At 37.5% G+C, this 17,360-nt stretch overlaps 1 protein-coding gene across 9 annotated transcripts in view; it reads right to left on the bottom strand.

The window, feature by feature from the left end:
* The window catches only part of BCAS3 (BCAS3 microtubule associated cell migration factor), a 657,493-nt gene that overhangs the window by 388,043 nt on the left and 252,090 nt on the right, over positions 1–17,360 (bottom strand). For all 9 annotated transcript variants that reach the window (XM_053567923.1, XM_053567926.1, XM_053567929.1 and 6 more), the window contains exon 14: positions 8,917–9,050. In XM_053567923.1, coding sequence (XP_053423898.1) covers positions 8,917–9,050 — 134 coding nt within the window. The remainder of the gene's footprint in view (positions 1–8,916; positions 9,051–17,360) is intronic.

The raw sequence follows: 17,360 nt of genomic DNA, 5'->3' as shown, positions 1-17,360 counted from the left end.
CAATTTCTTAGTATGGCATTTTCATTGAAGTATTGGCTTTTTATATATAGCAATGTTGAATCTTGAAATAGTATAGTTCCATATACCTATGCGCACCAAAGCATCCTTCTTCCTTTATGCTACAGTCATATGAATTACATGTAGATACAATATAATCCCCATAAAATAGTGTTATAATTTCTTACAGATAAAATTATAATTTTATTATTCCTATACATTTTATACAAACTTTAAAAAGAAAAAAATCCTTTCTTTATTTATCATATTCTTTATTACTTTCTTGGGCGATGTCTGTGGCTCAGTGAGTAGGGCACTGTCCCCATATACCAAGGGTGGCAGGTTGGAACCCAGCGCTGGCCAAACTGCAACAAAAAATAGCCAGGCTGGTGGGTGCCTGTAGTTCCAGCTACTCGGGAAGCTGAGGCAAGAGATCAGCTAAACCCAAGAGCTAGAGGTTGCTGTGAGCTGTTACACCATAGCACTCTACTCAGGGCCACAAAATGAGACTCTGTCTCTAAAAAACAAACAAACAAACAAAAAAACCAAATATTACTTTTTAAAGATTTTTGCTTCTGGTATCCATGTCACTTCAGCGTGCTTTCTAATGTGGATGTGCTGTCTTTTTTTCCTCCTTCATCCCTGAGGGATTGAGGGATATTTTTGCTTGATGAAGAACTTTGGGGGGGGCCAATATTTGATTTTTTTTTCAGCCCTTTAAACATGTTATTCCACTGTCATCTGACTTCCATGGTTTCCAAAGAGAAGTCAATAGTTGGTCAAAATGTACTTTCTCTGTATATAGTGTGTTATTTTTTTCTGCCTGGTTTTAATATTTGGTTCTCAGAATATTGTCTATGATGTCCTGAGACTTGGCTTTTGTTGTATTTCATCCTATATAATATTTGTCTTTTGAAGTTGTAAATGTATATCTTTCAACAAGAGTAAGTTTTCTACCTTTGAATATTTATTTTTCCTTCACTTGCTCTCTCCTCACTTTCTCCAATAACTAACTATACATATGTTAGATACATTATCCCATATACAGCTAGGCTGTTTTTTATTTTTACTCATTCAGTATGGAAATTTCTAGTTATCTATCTTCAAATTCATGAACTTGATATCAATTCTGCTGTTAACACATGCAGTTCATTTTTGTCTTTGATACTATATTTTAAAGTTCTAGACTTTACATTTTGGTGTTTTCTATATTTTATTTTCTCTGCTAAGATTTCCTATCTTATCATCTAACAAAAACATCTTTTCCTTCATAAAACTGAGCATAGTAATAATAGCTACTTTAAAATACTTTCTGCTGTCTACTAACTGTATCTCGATGATCCAGGGGTTCATTCTGCTAATGACCTATAATCCTACAGATTGAAACAACAGCTCCTTCCTGAGAGTTTCCGACCTGCCATGTCTTATGGCTATCCCTATTGATTTCAGACTTGCCTAGCCAGCCTTCACAATCACGTAAGTCAATAAATCTCATTAATGTTCTACTGATTCTGTTTCTCTGGTAGGGTCCTGATAATGAGGTTTAGTTTAGATTCTATTATTCCATCTTGGCTGAATGACAAGATTTATGAAATTATTTTAATTTTTTAATTAATAATTTTTAATTATTTTATTCCCAGAATGTCTGCCTAATGCCAAATATCTCCCTGAAATAATCTTTTGGATCTTTTAGCATATGAATATTCTACTAGGGAAGAAAAAAACTAATATCAGGAAGTTCACAAGAGAGTGTGCTTTGAAGAGAAGACCAAGAATATAGCTGGACAATATTTTGCCGAAGACATCAAGCATGTGACCCATGAATCCACTCAAATAGCAAAATCCAGGAATAGAGACAGAGAAATTCAAGAAAGATATGTGGAGTATCCTTGTTGTCTAATGGCATAGATCTCCATGACATGACAGAAGGTTTTTATGAATATTGTTTCACCAGAAACACTGACAGCTTAAACTGAAAATCATAAAAACAGAATAAACAGAATGAGGGTTACTTGATCTCACAAATTCTATAAGCAGGCAATAGTTTGAAAGCACTACTAAGCTGCAAACCTGTGCTATCTTTCAATAAAGTGGATGAATGACTCCAAGGGCAGGGATGTAGGCCTAGAAGCCCAAGTTGTATGTACAAAGGCAAGGGCAGTCAGAGCTACAGGCCCAAAAGACAAAGCTGCAGTCTAGGATTGCAAAGCCTCAAGTTAAATAGGAAACTCTGGCTTAACGTATTTCATAGAGTGTATCTATGTGATTAAAGATGCAGTAATTATTAAGTCTTGATACTAGTGTTTCATAGAGTGTTTCCTCAAATTCGTCCTTCTGGATTTTAAACTTGTTTGAGACCTGTGAGTTCTTTATTCTTTCCCAAGATTAAAGATGCAGCAATCGTTAAGTCTTGATACTAGATAGTGATATCACTCCAAATTTATTTTTCTTTTCCAAAGTCATTTTGCTCATTACAAGATCTATGCATTTCCAGTTGAATGTTAGAACTAATTAGCTTGCTAATTTCTATTAAAATGATCAATTAATTATTGTTAGTATATAGAAATCTAATCTACTATCCTATAACCTGGCTAAAATCATTTCTTAGTTCTTATTTTTTTAAATAGAATCCTTTAGGGTTTTTTTTGCAGTTTTTGGCTGGGGCCGGGTTTGAACCCACCACCACCAGTATATGGGGCCGGTGCCCTACTCCTTTGAGCCACAGGCGCCGCCTTCTAGATTTTCTACATAGATTTATCATGTCATCTTCAAATAAAAGATGTTTCACTTTGTCCTTTGTGATCTGATGGTAGTTCTTCCTATGTTCTCCCATCTTCTCTACTGATCTCCAGGGTTCTCTCTCTTTGCAGCTCTCTTGTCTCTAGCACTCTGTCCCAACAATCTATGACCTTGGTGTCCCTATCATCAACTCAGTGAAACTACCTAGCTCCATCAGGTTTCCCCCTTCCTCTATGATGACTGGAAACTCTTTGTAAGATGGGGACAATGATAGGCATCTTCTCATTCGCTCTCCATGTCTCAGGGATTGTCATCCTTCCATACAGTAACTAGAAACCCACTATTTAATGTTTAGTTATTTAGGGGAGGAAACAACAAGCTCCTACTACTCTATACTAGCCAAAAGCAGAGGTCCAAATATTGGCTCTTTATTTGGCAATTACTGTGCCAAGTGCTTTGCTAAGCATTTAAATATACTATTTCTGGTATTTGCTCAAACACTCAATGAAATACGTTATCATCCACATTTTACAGTACAGTAACTTGAAGCTTTGGGAAAGCTGTTAGCTTATCCACAGCTTATACAATTACTAATTAATCAGTATCAAAGTATACGGGGAAGCTAGGAAAATGGGAATGATGAATGACTGCTAATGAAAACGGATTTAAGTGTTAAGAATGTTCTGAAATTAAATATTAGTGACAGTTTGTGTAACTCAGAACACATAATATATAAGACATAATATAACACATAATATTCACTCCAGTGAATTATATATTTAAAAAGAATGAATTTTATAGTATGTGAATTAAATTTAAGTTAAAATGATGGCTTGGGGAAAGAATTAGAAAGAAATCAAACAGCCATAGAATCATAAACAGAGTTGCCAGGTTAAACAAACAAAAATACAGGAAGTCCAGTTAAATTTGACTATCAGTATAAGCATAACAAGGCAATATTTTGGGACATATTCACACTAAAAAAAACATTACTTTTATCTAAAATAACCATCATCAGTATCAATTAATACTATGAAATAGCTAGATTCTTTCCCCTTTGACAATTAAAGATACTAATCATACTATTTTTTTTTTTTTTTTGTGATTTTTTTGGCCAGGGCTGGGTTTGAACCTGCCACCTCCGGCATATGGGACCGGCGCCCTACTCCTTGAGCCACAGGCGCCGCCCAATCATACTATTTTGTAGTATTCAAATATGATAAAACTAACACTTGTCTGATTTATAGATGTTTCAAAACCAAGTTTGCTGTTTAGCAAAATTAGCATGCTAAGTCCAAAAATGACTTCAGTCTCCTGGAGGACGACATTATGGGAGCATATTAACAAAATACTTGTAAGACTTAAACTTACTGTTGAAAACAGGACTGTATTTCTTACTGCATATGTGCTTTATGAGGAAAATTACTGTCAGATGCAGAGGATATCCCAAGTCATAGACCATAAAACAACTTAATTCAGTATAATTAGATCCATAGACATGATTTTTTTTTCCTTGCCTGATTAAAGTACCCTCACAGTCACTTTAGGAATCCAGAACAATTGTGTAGTACTCCAAGGCAGCTGGATAGATCATGTGCCATACAAAATTCATGATCAGTGTTAAATGTGAAATATCAGTTCAAAATAATTTTCAGTAGAACTTTATAATAATTAATTTTATGGTCGCTAGCAGAAGTCCTCAGATCTTATTGTATGATGCTAAGAAAAATCAATCTCCTAGGACAATTAATGACAATTAAGGTTATGGGGGGGGAAGCAGCAAGAGGGACGGAGGGAGGAGGATGGGGCCTTGGTGTGTGTCACACTTTATGGGGGCAAGACATGATTGCAAGAGGGACTTTGCCTAACAATTGCAATCAGTGTAACCTGGCTTATTGTACCCTCAATGAATCCCCAACAATAAAAAAAAAAAAAGAAAATCAATCTCCTAAATTACAGAAGTGTGCTTTAGAGCACATGATTTTAATAATTTCTAATGAATTTTCCTACTTCTGAAACAGGAATAGCATTGGCAATAGCAAACATTTGTACTATGATACGCAAAGCACTGTTCTAAGGATGACAGATACCAAGAAGCTTAAGCAACATTTCTATTTCCCTGTTGGTTTTATAGATAAACTAAATGGCTAATAAAGCTAATACAAAAGAGATATTGAAAATAAGTATTAAGTGCTCAAAACGTTCAACTTCTAAAAGATTACAGATAAGTCAGAACTTATCAGTGACTAGAACAGATGAGATAGGGTTTTAAAAAAGAGTTATATAAAATGAGCCAAGCAGCATGTTAAAATATTAAATCTTTAACTAAAATGCTCATCTAATTTAAAATTTCCATATGAAAGAAACAAAGCAAAAGGTAACTACATTAAAGAATAAGCAAGCTGGCTGTGTCGGAAGGTAAGGACATGCTCAGAGAATGATAGAGATATGGCAACAGGACACAGACACTGAGCTCGTGGGCGGCCACTGGCCAGGTGCGGGGCACTCTGAGCACTCCAGTACCTACTGAAAAAAGATAACCCATCGAACAAAATAGGAATCTACTAGACCAAAATGATGTTAGTCAACAAAAGAACGTTTCATGAGGAATGGGCTATTTCAATAGTGTAAAATTACCTCCCCACCAAAACTGTAATATTTTTAAATATAAAAGAGTAACTTCCCAGTGAAGAAAACTGGCCAACACTGTCTCAGTCATGTGATTACACTGATCATCATCAGAGATGGTGACTATCAAAACCACGTACCAGCTGAGAGGATGCAAAGAGGACCAGCATCACTTCTGTGACATTCCTGCCCAAAATGAGCAAGTCGAATCAGGAAGAAACATCAGACAAAATACTGAGGCACATTCTAAAAAGTAAACGGCTTATAAAATTTATTTACTTATTTACTGATCTTCTTTTTGAGACAGTCTCACTCTGTCGCCCTGGGTAGAGTGCAGTGGTATCATAGCTCACAGCAACCTCAAATGCCTAGGTTCAAGTGATCCTCCTGCCTTAGCCCCTACAAGTAGTTGGCACTATAGGCATGCAACAGCACAATGCCTAGTTAGGTTTTTTTCTTTTTCTTATTTATTTATTTTTTTGTACAGCTGGGTCTTGCTTTGCTTAGACTGGTCTCAAACTCCTGACCTCAAGTGATCCTCCCAGGTCAGCCTCCCAGAGTTCTAGGAACAGGAGTGTGCCACTTTACCTGACCTGAAAAAATCTTTCATACTTGATTTGTATGAAAGAGGATTGAAAAAAGGTACATATTTTGTTCTTAGATGATATTCTCCAAAGTCCCTTTTAATCTGTAACAGTTATTCTTTTCCCCACCGCACACTAACTTTTACATCCCCATTATAGTTATTTGTTAAAAACATCAGGTCACGGGAGGCACCTGTAGTTCAAGTGGCTAAGGCACCAGCACATACATCAGAGCTGGCGGGTTCGAATCCAGCCTGGGCCTGCCAAACAACAATGACAACTACAACCAAAAAATACCCAAGCATTGTGGAGGGCACCTGTAGTTCTAGCTACTTGGGAGGCTAAGGCAAAAGAATCGGTTAAGCCCAGGAGTTTGAGGTTGCTCTGAGCTGCAACGCCATGGCACTCTACCCAAGGCTATAGCTTGAGGCTCTGTCTCAAAAAAAAAAAAAACTCAGGTCACATTCGTAATGTAGAACTACATTTTACAGTTGCCTGATTGCTTTTGAAAGATGTTGTTTAATTTGTTTCTCTATTTCCGTATTTTCCCTAAAGTCCTAATTATATATACAGGCTAAGTTTAATTCAAGAGAGGTGGGTAAAAATATTTCATAAACGATGCTATATACAACGTATTGCATTATAAAGCACATACTATCTAATTATTCCACTTTAGTAACATTAAGATTCATCAGCTAAAAAACAAAAACAAAAAGAACAGAGCAATTCATCAGTAAAACCAAGCACAGATGATTACAGCCCAGGTGCACTATTTCATATAGTAATTCCTAAAAGTCTCTTCCTAACTTTGAAGGCCTGGAAGAGTAATGGGGAGAGGCAAATAAAGAGGAATTGGTTAGTGGTTCTAAAAATGTAGTCAGGAGGAATAAGATCTCGTGTTTGATAGCACCACAGGGCAACTATAGTTAATAATAATTTATTGTATACTTCAAAATAATTAGAGGAGTGGATTTGGAATGTTCCACATATAACAAAATGATAAATGTGTGAGGTGGTAGATATCCCAATTACCCTGATTTGATCATTGCACAATGTACACTTGTATCAAAATTTCACATGAACTTCATGAATATGTATAATTATGGGCATATAAAAATTAAAAATTAATTTTACAATACATTTTTAAAAGAAATATTTTCTTAAATTTTTTTATGTTGGAATTCTTCAATGGAAAACTTTCCCTCGCCAACTACTTTGACTGCCATATTAAATTGATATAAGAAAGGCAGTGTAAGGCTGACCCCAGTGGCTTACTCCTGTAATCCTGGCACTCTGGGAGGCTGAGGCAGGAGGATTCCTTGAGCTCAGGAGTTTGAGACCAGCCTGAACAGGAGCAAGACTCCTGTTTCTAAAAATAGTCAGGTGTTGTGGCAGGCACCTATAGTCTCAGCTACTTAGGAGGGTGAGGCAAGATTGCTTGAATCCAAAAGTTTGAGGCTGCTGTGAGCTATGACACCAGGGCACTCTACTGAGAGCGACAAAATAAGACTTTGCCTCCAAAAACAAAAACAAAACAAAACAAACAGAAAGGCAGGGTAAATGCTGGATACTTGCCCTCTAATTATCAATTAACAGAGTAATGAGTTAGAAAACTAGCAACCTACAGCAATGCCCAACGCTTTTTTTTTTTCAGAGTTAAAAAAATATATATATATTTTTTTTATTTAAGAGGAACAAAGAGAAATTTTAGAGCACTGCCAAAGAGAGTTGGAAGTTAAGTCCCTCTCATGAAGGAGAAAAGGTGAGAGAGACCCCCCCCATGCTTTTTGAATGTATTCTTATAAATTCATGGATTTCAATATATTTCAATCCATTATGGTAAATCATTTTAGTGGAAATTTAGTGAAACAGCACTTTAGACTATAGGAAAAGGACAGATTGGTTAATAAATACAGTAGGGCCAATAGATAAATGTTAGAATAAACATGGTAATATACTGGGCAGTACATAACTACCAGCTCTGAGAAACAAAAAATAATTGGTATTTTAGGCTTTTACATATCTATTATGTGACATTAAGAATATTAAATATGTGTAAAGCATTTAGCATGGTGCCTGATACAAGCACTCAATAAATTACATATATGAATATATATGAATCTATGTATGCCCCTGCATCCCTGCATGTGCACACAGTTATGTCCTGGCAAACACAGTAGAGCCTCCATAATGGATCGCCTTCCTACACTGCCCACCTCCTTAAGTTGATCTAATTTTCATGGACCGGACATGTATGTATCTGTACAGTAGGCCTAGTTCCTTGTATCGACCACCTGCATATTTTGACCAGTTTGTTACAGTCCCTTGGGTGGTCAACTTTCAGAGGTTCTACTAGATTTAAAAACTTACTCTCTGATGAAACAGAAAAGCCCTGATTTATAGTGTTTGCCAATTTTCATGATCAAATCCCTCCACCATGGGTGATTTCACACAATCTATGTGAAGTCACTAAAAACAGTGTTGGGGAGATATGTGCATAATTAGTTCTCACTAGCCAATGTGAATCTAAATATCCATATCTATGATGAAATTAAATTATTTTTATGTATATGTGAATGTGAGTTTATTATGTACATGTGTCTATGTATGTCCATGTACACACATATGTATACAGAATCAAAATGCCTAGTAAAAGCCTGGAGGGACAGGTATCAAAATGCATGACAGGGGTCTTTTCTCTGGGGAAAGAAATGGAATTAGGTTTGGAGGAGCAGAATAAAAGAACTGTTTTGTCAAAATTCGTTGACTTTTTAATGATTAAAATGTTCATCCAATGTTTATGTATTTATTGGGTTAAAGTGGGACTTGTTTTCTTAATTATCTAACCACTCTATCAAAGCAATATTTTCTCACTGATATTAAGGATCCCATGCAAAAGAAATGACCAACTAAAGTAGATGTCACATTACACAAAGAAATTGCCTTCTGAAAGAAGTGTATGGCTTACTTTGGCTTCAGTTTCTCCCCTGTGAAGAGTGTACAGATGGTGGACAGCACTTTGCGACGAGGACCAAGGATGAGTCAGAATTTGGAAGACATGGAAATCATGGCCAAGAGTATCTGTTGTGACCAGAAGCATTCCTGGAGAACAATAAACAGAGGGTAAAAATAAAAATCGTGTAATGTAGATAAAATATTTTCAAAAGCTACTCAACATATTACCTCAAAATATTACCAAAGGAAGCACATTATCAGGGTTGCAAGAAGCTTTCCAAACAACAACTGGGCAGCGCCTGTGGCTCAGTAGGTAGGGTGCTGGCCCCATATACTGAGGGTGGTGGGTTCAAACCCAGCCCCAGGCAAACTGCAACAAAAAAATAGCTGGGCATTGTGGCGGGTGCCTGCAGTCCCAGCTAGTTGCCTCCCAGCTAAGGCAAGAGAATCGCCTAAGCCCAAGAGCTAGAGGCTGCTGTGAGCTGTGACGCCACAGCACTCTACCAAGGGTGACAAAGTGAGACTCTGTCCCTACCAAAAAAAAAATGAAAAGAAAACTTTTTCCTGAAAATAACAAATTTAATATCACATCTACAGGGTGTCCCAAAAGTCACCCATGAAGTTGCCATACATGGGGTGGGGGTGGGGGATGGAACATGGTAGCTAAATGTACCTACCTTTATTTACAAAATATTTATGACACAATTTTACAAAGAGGTGGCCAACACAGAGAGTATTTTGTAAATCTGTGTTATGAATATTTTATAAATAAAGGTACATATAGCTACAATGTCCCATTTTCCCCATGCACAGCAACATCAGGACCAACTTTTGGGATACTCTGTCTATAACAGTAAGGTTTCAACACAGGAAGTACAGGTATCAATATTATTACATTCGCATATGACTAGCAGAAAGAAGTTTTATATGCCTGAAATTATAGACTTGACAACCATTTTTGAAAATAAAGTGTAAAAATGGTGCACCTTTGTGAAACTATATATAAAACATATTCCCTAATTCTGCAACTTCTTCAAACTAGAATTCAAAGTTCCAGTTTATCTATTGATCATACTACTAAATCCATCGCTTAATTCATCAGTTTAAAACTTGTTTCTATGGGCAGCGCCTGTGGCTCAAAGGAGTAGGGTGCCGTCCCCACATGCCGGAGGTGGCAGGTTCAAACCCAACCCCAGCCAAAAACTGCAAAAAAACACAAAACTTGTTTCTCTCCTTGCAGTCTACTTATTGAAACAGCCTATAGCACCTTTCACAAAGCAAGTTCTTGATTTTGATGAGATGTCATATCTAAGAATTCTTAGCCTAACCCAAGGTCACAAAGCTTTTCTATTTTCTTACAAAAGTGTCATAGTTACATGGTTTTACACTTAGGTCTGCCAGCCATTTTAAATTTATTGGATAAAATATGCAGACTTTATACAAAATATTGCAAAGATCTATACAAAAGGTACACAAGGTTAACTTTTTTTGGATAAATACCCAGTTGTTTCAGCAAGATATCCTTAAGAAACTGTTCCTTCTTCATGGAATTAACATTGCTGACTTGCCAAAGACCAAGTCACCATATTCCTGTAGGACTGATTTTGGATGTTCTATTCTATTCCATCAATTTCTGTGTCTATATGTTCAATAATGTCACATTTTTTATTAACTTAATAGAAAATCTTGAAATCAGCTAAAGTGAGTCTTCCTTTTCTGGGCTTTTTCAACATTATTTCAGCTATTCTCATTCAGGAATTTTGGGGAACTATTTTAAGTGTATAAATCAATATGGGGATAACTGACATCTTACTATTGAGTCTTCTGATCCATGAATGCATCATATTTCTTAATTTAGATTTAACTTCTTTTTTATTGTTCAGCACAAAGATTCTGAATACACTTTCTTAGATTTATTATAAATGACAATGTTTTTAAAATTGCGATGATCAACTTTCCTTGCTAGTAATAGGAATAAAAATCTACACTTTTTTTTTTTTAACCTTGACTTTGCATGTTTTCTGCAAGCTCTAGGAGTTTTTTTGGCAGAGTACATGAATTTTCTTTGATTATAATCATGTACTACAGGTATAGGAATGGAACCTGTTTGACTTATTACCAAACTACATGCCTTTTCTTTTCTTTTCCTCAACTTAATGCGTTTTCTGGGGCAAACAAGAATGGTGAGAAGAGATATCTATGCCTTTTTCCATTTCTTAAGGTTAACGCATTCAATCTTTAAGTATGACATTAGATTGCAGCTTTTTTGTAATAGCCTTTTACAAAATATGTTGAGAGCATCTGTAATGAAAGTCTGTTGGATTTTTCAAGTGCTCTTATGCATATATTGAAATGATTATGTGGTTTTCTTCTATAGTCTATTAATGTTATGAATTTTAACAATAATTATCAAATGCTAAACAAGCCTCACATTCCTGAGATAAGCCCCATTTGGTCAAAATCACTGATATGCTGCTGCATTCAATTTGTCAAAATTTTGATAATTTTCTTGTCTGTGTTCTTGAAATATATTGGCTTTTAGTTTTCTAATAATGTGTTTGTCTGGTTTTGCTATCAGAGAACTGCAGGCATCAAAGAGTGAACTAAGAAATTCTCTTTATTTTATTTCCTAGAATAAATTATGTGAAATTGTTTTCAATTACCCGCCTTAAATGTTTGGTAGAATTCAACAGTAAAAACATTTGTTATCACTGTTTTTATTTTTTATTTTATTTTATTTTATTTTTGAGACGGGGTCTCACTTTGTTGTCTTGGCTAGAGTGCAGTAGCATTACCACAGCTCATTACAACCTCAAACTCATGAGTTCAAGTGATTCTTCTGCCTCAGCCTCTCAAGTAGATGAAACAACACATACCCACAACCATAACTGGTTATTTTTTTTTTTCTACTTTTTAAGTAGTGACAGGGTCTCACTCTTGCTCAGGATGTCTTGAACTCCTGGCCTCAAACAATCTTCTCTCTGCCTTGGCCCTCCAAAATGCTAGGACTACAGGGATCAGCCCTATTTGGGTCTACTTTTAAGGTTTTTAACTACCATTATAATTTTTTATTTTTATTTATTCATTCATTACTTTTAGGCACAGAGTCACACTCTGTTGCTCAGGCTGGAGTGGAATGGTGTGATCATAATGCACTTAAACCTTGAATTTCTGGGCTCAATTGATCTTCATGCCTCAGTTTCCTGAGTAGCTGGGCCTATAGGCCCGCACCTCTGCAACCACCTAATTTTTGAAATTTTGTAGAGACAGGGTTTTGCAATGTGGCCCAGGTTGGCCTCAAACTCCCAGCCTCAGGAGATTCTTGGCCTCCCAAAGTGCTAGAGTTACAGCTATTATGCTCACACCTGTAAAATGTTGCAAAATGTTCTATGTGCTAATGAGAAGAATGTGTTTTATGCAGTTTGGGAATAGAATGTTCTACAAAACACACAAGGTCCATTTGTTCTAGTGTTTCATTTAAGTTCAACATTTCTTTATTGATTTTCTGCTTCAATGACCTGCCTAGGTCTATCAGTGGTGTGTTGAATTCCTTGGCAATTTTGATGCTATTATTTATTTCTTTACTTAGATATTGCAGGATTTGCTTTATGAATTTAGGTGCTCCTGTGTCTATTTTCTCTGATATAAGAATGGCTATACGTGCTTTCTTTTGGTTTCCATTTGTGTGCAATACATTTTTCCATCCCTTTCATGGTGAGCCTATGTGGGTCCTTATCAGTTTCCTAGGGACGGCTGCTTGGATTGTGTTTTTTCATCCACTCAGCCAGTCTATGTCTTTTATGTGTGGCACACTGAGTGTTAGTATTGATACGTGGGATACTATTCTGTTCATCAATTTGGATAATACCTCTTTGTTCAGTTTTCCTTCTTGTGAGCTGTAAGCTTCGACTTTTGGGTGTTTTTATACTAGTTGGTATCTGCTATGTTATCCATATATAATGCACTTTTGAGCATTTCCTATAGAAAGAGTAGTAACAGTACTAATACTACTACTATTCCTAGTAGTAAGAAATTCCCTTAGTGTTTGCTTATCTTGAAAGGTCTTTATTTCTCCATCATTTATGAAACTTAGTTTTCAGGATAAAAAATTCTCAGCTGGAAGTTGTTCTGTTTAAGAAAACTAAAAATAGGACCGTACTTCCTTTTGGATTGTTCTATGTAAAGTCTATACTGAGAAGTCTGCTGTTAGCCCGATGGGTTTTCCTTGTAGGTTAGTTGTCACTTTCATCTTTTAGCTTGCAGCATTTTCTCCTTCATTTTGACTTTGGCCAAGGTTGATGATTATGTGTCTTGGCAATGTCCTATATCCTGTGGTGTTCCTGGTGTTCAACAACCATCTTGTATCTGGGTATCTGATTCTCTGGTGATACCAAGGAAGTTTTATTACTCAATAATTCCCTTGAATAGATTTTCCATGCTTTTTGCCTTTTCTACTTCTTTCTTAAGGACAGCCATAATTTATATCTTAGTTCTCTTCAGATAGCCCTGTATTTCTCTGAGTGATTGTTCATTCCTCTTTATTCTCCTTTCTGCATCTGTAACTTTCTTCACTGTTGACTCACTAGGGCTGGTTTGAGAGCCTTATCTTCAAGCTCTGAGATTCTTTCTTCTCCTTTGTTTAGCCTGTTTTGAAACTTTATGCTGCATTTTGAAATTCTGTCATCCTGGGTAGAGCGCGGTGGCATCACAGCTGACAGCAATCTCACACTCTTGGGTCTGAGCAATCCTCTTGCCTTAGCCTCTGGAGTAACTGGGACTACAGATGTATATACCATGCCCGGCTAGTTTTTTTTTTTTCCCCTACTTTTAGGAGAAATAGGGTCTTGATCTTAGTCAGGTTGGTCTCAAACTCCTGAGCTCAAGCAACCCAACTACCTCAGGCTCCCGGAGTTCTAGGATAACAGGCACGAGCCATCATGCCTGGCCTCTTCCATTTCTAAAGTTCTGTTATATCCCTTCTTATGTTGTCTAGCTCATTAGCAAGTTTTTTAACTTTTTTCACTGATATCCTGAAGTTTGGGGAGGGGCTTGCTTTTGTTGGTTTTTGACCTTGTCTTCAATGCCATTCATCTTATTTTCCACTGATATTCTGAAATCCATTTCTGACACTTTGACAATTTCCCTTTGGTTGGGGTCCACTGGTGTAGATCCCCTGTGATCACTTGGGGTGGGTGTCAAATTGTCTTATTTTTTCATGTTACTTGAGTTCTTTTGCTGGTTTCTTTTTCTCTGAATCCTCTTCTCTTAGCTCAGCACATCTGTTTTCCTTTGCTGGCAACTCTCCTACTTAGTGAGAAGAAGAAAGGGTCCCTACACGGTGTTTTCATGGCAGATTGGCATTTTGGGGTCTGTAATGCAGTTTTTCTGCTTTGCACCATTCCCTTGTGATTGTCACAGTTTAAGCCAGTGGTAGATCTTTGTGCAGAGTGGTGGGTTGTTACCCAGGCTGCTGCTAGAAGCTCAGGTTGAAGCCTACGGGAGACCTTCTCCATGGAGGCTTGCACTGCCTGGTCTCCCATAGAGGCTACAGTGGCAGCTGAGTCAGGTTATCCTGGCAGTGGTTGTGGGCATCCACTGTGAGTGTTTTCTCATACAACATGGTCTGCAATGGTGACTCAAGACTGGTGGGTTTCTGGTAGAGTGTTGCAGCACCAAGAGGGTAGACGGTTTTGCCAGGCAGTCAGTGGACATCTTGGAGCTGGGTCAGGGAGCGGTGGAAGCACTGGAGGCTCAGGGCCAGAGCTTGTGGAGGTCTGATGCAGCAGAGGAACCTTGGGGGAAGAGCCTTTGGGCCAGGGACAGCAGTGGAGCCTCACTGGGGAGAGCTGGGGTGCAAGCAACTAAGCTGGAGCCTCAGAGGCTAGATATGCAGGCCTGTGGCAGCAGCAGTGATACTTCAAAGATGAAACCTCAGGGCCCACAGGAGTGCTGGAGACTCAAGGACAAAGCCTCTGGATCTAAAGACAGCCCTAGAACCTCAGAAATGAAGCTGCAGGTCTAAGGACAGCAGAAGACCTCTAGCTGGATCTGCAGTCTGGAGAAGTGTGGGCAAGGTCACAGACTGGGACAGCAGCACAGAAACCATGAAGGTGAAGCTGAGCAGACCAACGTCAACATGAGGGTGGTAGTGGTGGGCTGCGGGGCCACCAGGTAACTAATGCTCTCCCCCTGCCCAAGTCCTGCAAAGGCAGTTGTGACAAGGCTTCTCAGGCACCCATTCTGCTCAAATCCCCTGTTGGTGGGTGGAGGGATGCTCAGTTCCAGGTCTCAGGGCATGGCACAGCAGTGTCCTCTCTAAATAGTCCTTCTGCAGCCCAGTAAGGGGTGATGAAGAGGTGGCTGCAGCAAAGCCAACTCCCCTGCAGACCTAGCACCCTGGACCTGAGAGCTCAGAATTGCATCAGTTATAGTAACATAGGAATGGAAGCTACCAGACCTCTGATCCACCCAGTCTCCAGTGCCATTTATTATAAATAATTTTATAAATTTTATTTTTTAAATCTAAAACAGTAAGGGTGGTGCCCATAGCTCAGTGGGTAGGGTGCCAGCCCCAAATACCCAGGCTGGCGGGTTTGAACCTGGCCCGGGCCAGCTAAAACAAACAATGACAACTGCAACAAAAAAAATAGCTGGGCATTGTGCAAGGCATTTGTAGTTCCAGCTGTTTGGGAGGCTGAGGCAAGAGAATTGCTTAAACCCATGAGTTTGAGGTTGCTATGACCTGTGACCCCATGGCATTCTACCTGTGAGACTCTGTCTCAAAAAAAAAAAAGAAAGAGAGAAAAAGAAAAACCTAAAATAATAAAAAGGGAAAAAAAACTGAAACGGTATATACACCTTATCTCTCATTACACTCCTAGCTATGGTCATGAGGTCATTGACACACATTCTTTAACTTATTATTTTCATTCAAACAATAAATCTTTGGTGTTCTTTTGTGGAAATTATTTTTTCACTCCTCCCAACCACCTTTTGGCAGAGTTATAGTAAGTGTGAATTCTCATAACTCTACTACTTTCTTTTGATTCTACAGAAGAAAATAGTTTTTATGCATCTTACCACATGCTACAGACAAACTTCACTACACTTTGTATCATATCAATGTTTTAAATAGAATGAATATTCAAATAAAAATCCTCATTTGCAAAATAAAGTCTATTATTGTTTTATATATGAATGATAATCATTGATGAACACTTTATGCCGTTAGCTTTTCACACTGACATTAACTAAATGGGCATTTCATTATTATGTAAAATCAATTCAAATTTTAAGGAAACAGCTACTGAAAAATTACACCTATTATCTGCTTTATCCTATCTCATTTTCTTTTTCCACTCCTCCATGCAATGTGGCTTCTATAATGCACCAATGAATTTATGCTCTTCACAAACTTTTAAAATAATATAAAATATTAACAGTGAGAGGAAAGGAAGAAATAGCTGGCATAGGACTACAGAATCATGGGCTTTCTTTTAATTTGCAATTTCCTCTTTTGCACGTATTCTGTTGGGGAAATACCAAGGGTTTTTTTCTAGAAAATAAGTTAAAAAGCAAATATACATAAAAGGAAAACTTGTACAGAGTAGAATGTGGCTTGAGAACTATTTATGCAGCATCAGAAGACTAAACCAGACTCTGGCCTGACCATAAACTAAACCCACGCCCCAAATGAGGTGCCAAGCCACAAAAAGCATTTGCGTCATCTGGGAATACAAGGAAAAAGAAGGACTTCTAATTATAGGTCCTGGAAGCGGAAGCCTAGAGTGATTAGCTGTTTAGGCACTGCTGTATGTTTATCTGGAAGCTTCCTCTCCCTCACTCTTAGCCTCAACTTTGATAGATGACCATTAGTGCTAGAGGGTGGGGACTGAAGCTGCTGATGGTACACAATGTTCTCCAAAATCTGAGGTAGCTGGAGACTGAACATTAGGCTTTTGTGGCCTCATAAGAACATAAGTCTTTTCAACTGGGCGTCAGCTGGTTAGCCCAAAAAGCAAAATTAAAGAGTAGCAAACTTCCACTGGGCACATGCTATAAAATGTTGGAAACACGAGTAGGTCTGTCTTCCTTGTCATATCCTATTTATAACACCTATCTAATTGTATGGTTCTTTATCATGTGCACATATGTGAATTGGAAGACAAATTACCAGCTAGTCACACTCTCTTCCAAAAAGAGACGAAAACACTGATATGCTGGATGAAATAGAAATCTTTACAATACCTCAGACGGTATATCCCTAAAAGAATTTTCTACTTTGGCATTAATTCTTGTGAATGTAATACTTTATAATCAATTGCTATGAAGACAGAAGCTTACAAATTATCTAATTATATAGAAGAATTAATCAACTCTTTTGTGTAAAGACAAAAGCAAAAAAACAGAATCCCAGTCAAACAGAAAGCTTTAACTTCCTCAGAGTATATAAAACCA

The sequence above is a fragment of the Nycticebus coucang genome, chromosome 18, assembly GCF_027406575.1.
Source record: "Nycticebus coucang isolate mNycCou1 chromosome 18, mNycCou1.pri, whole genome shotgun sequence".
Classification (NCBI taxonomy): Eukaryota; Metazoa; Chordata; class Mammalia; order Primates; family Lorisidae; genus Nycticebus; species Nycticebus coucang.
This window is presented reverse-complemented; position numbering and strand designations above follow the sequence as displayed.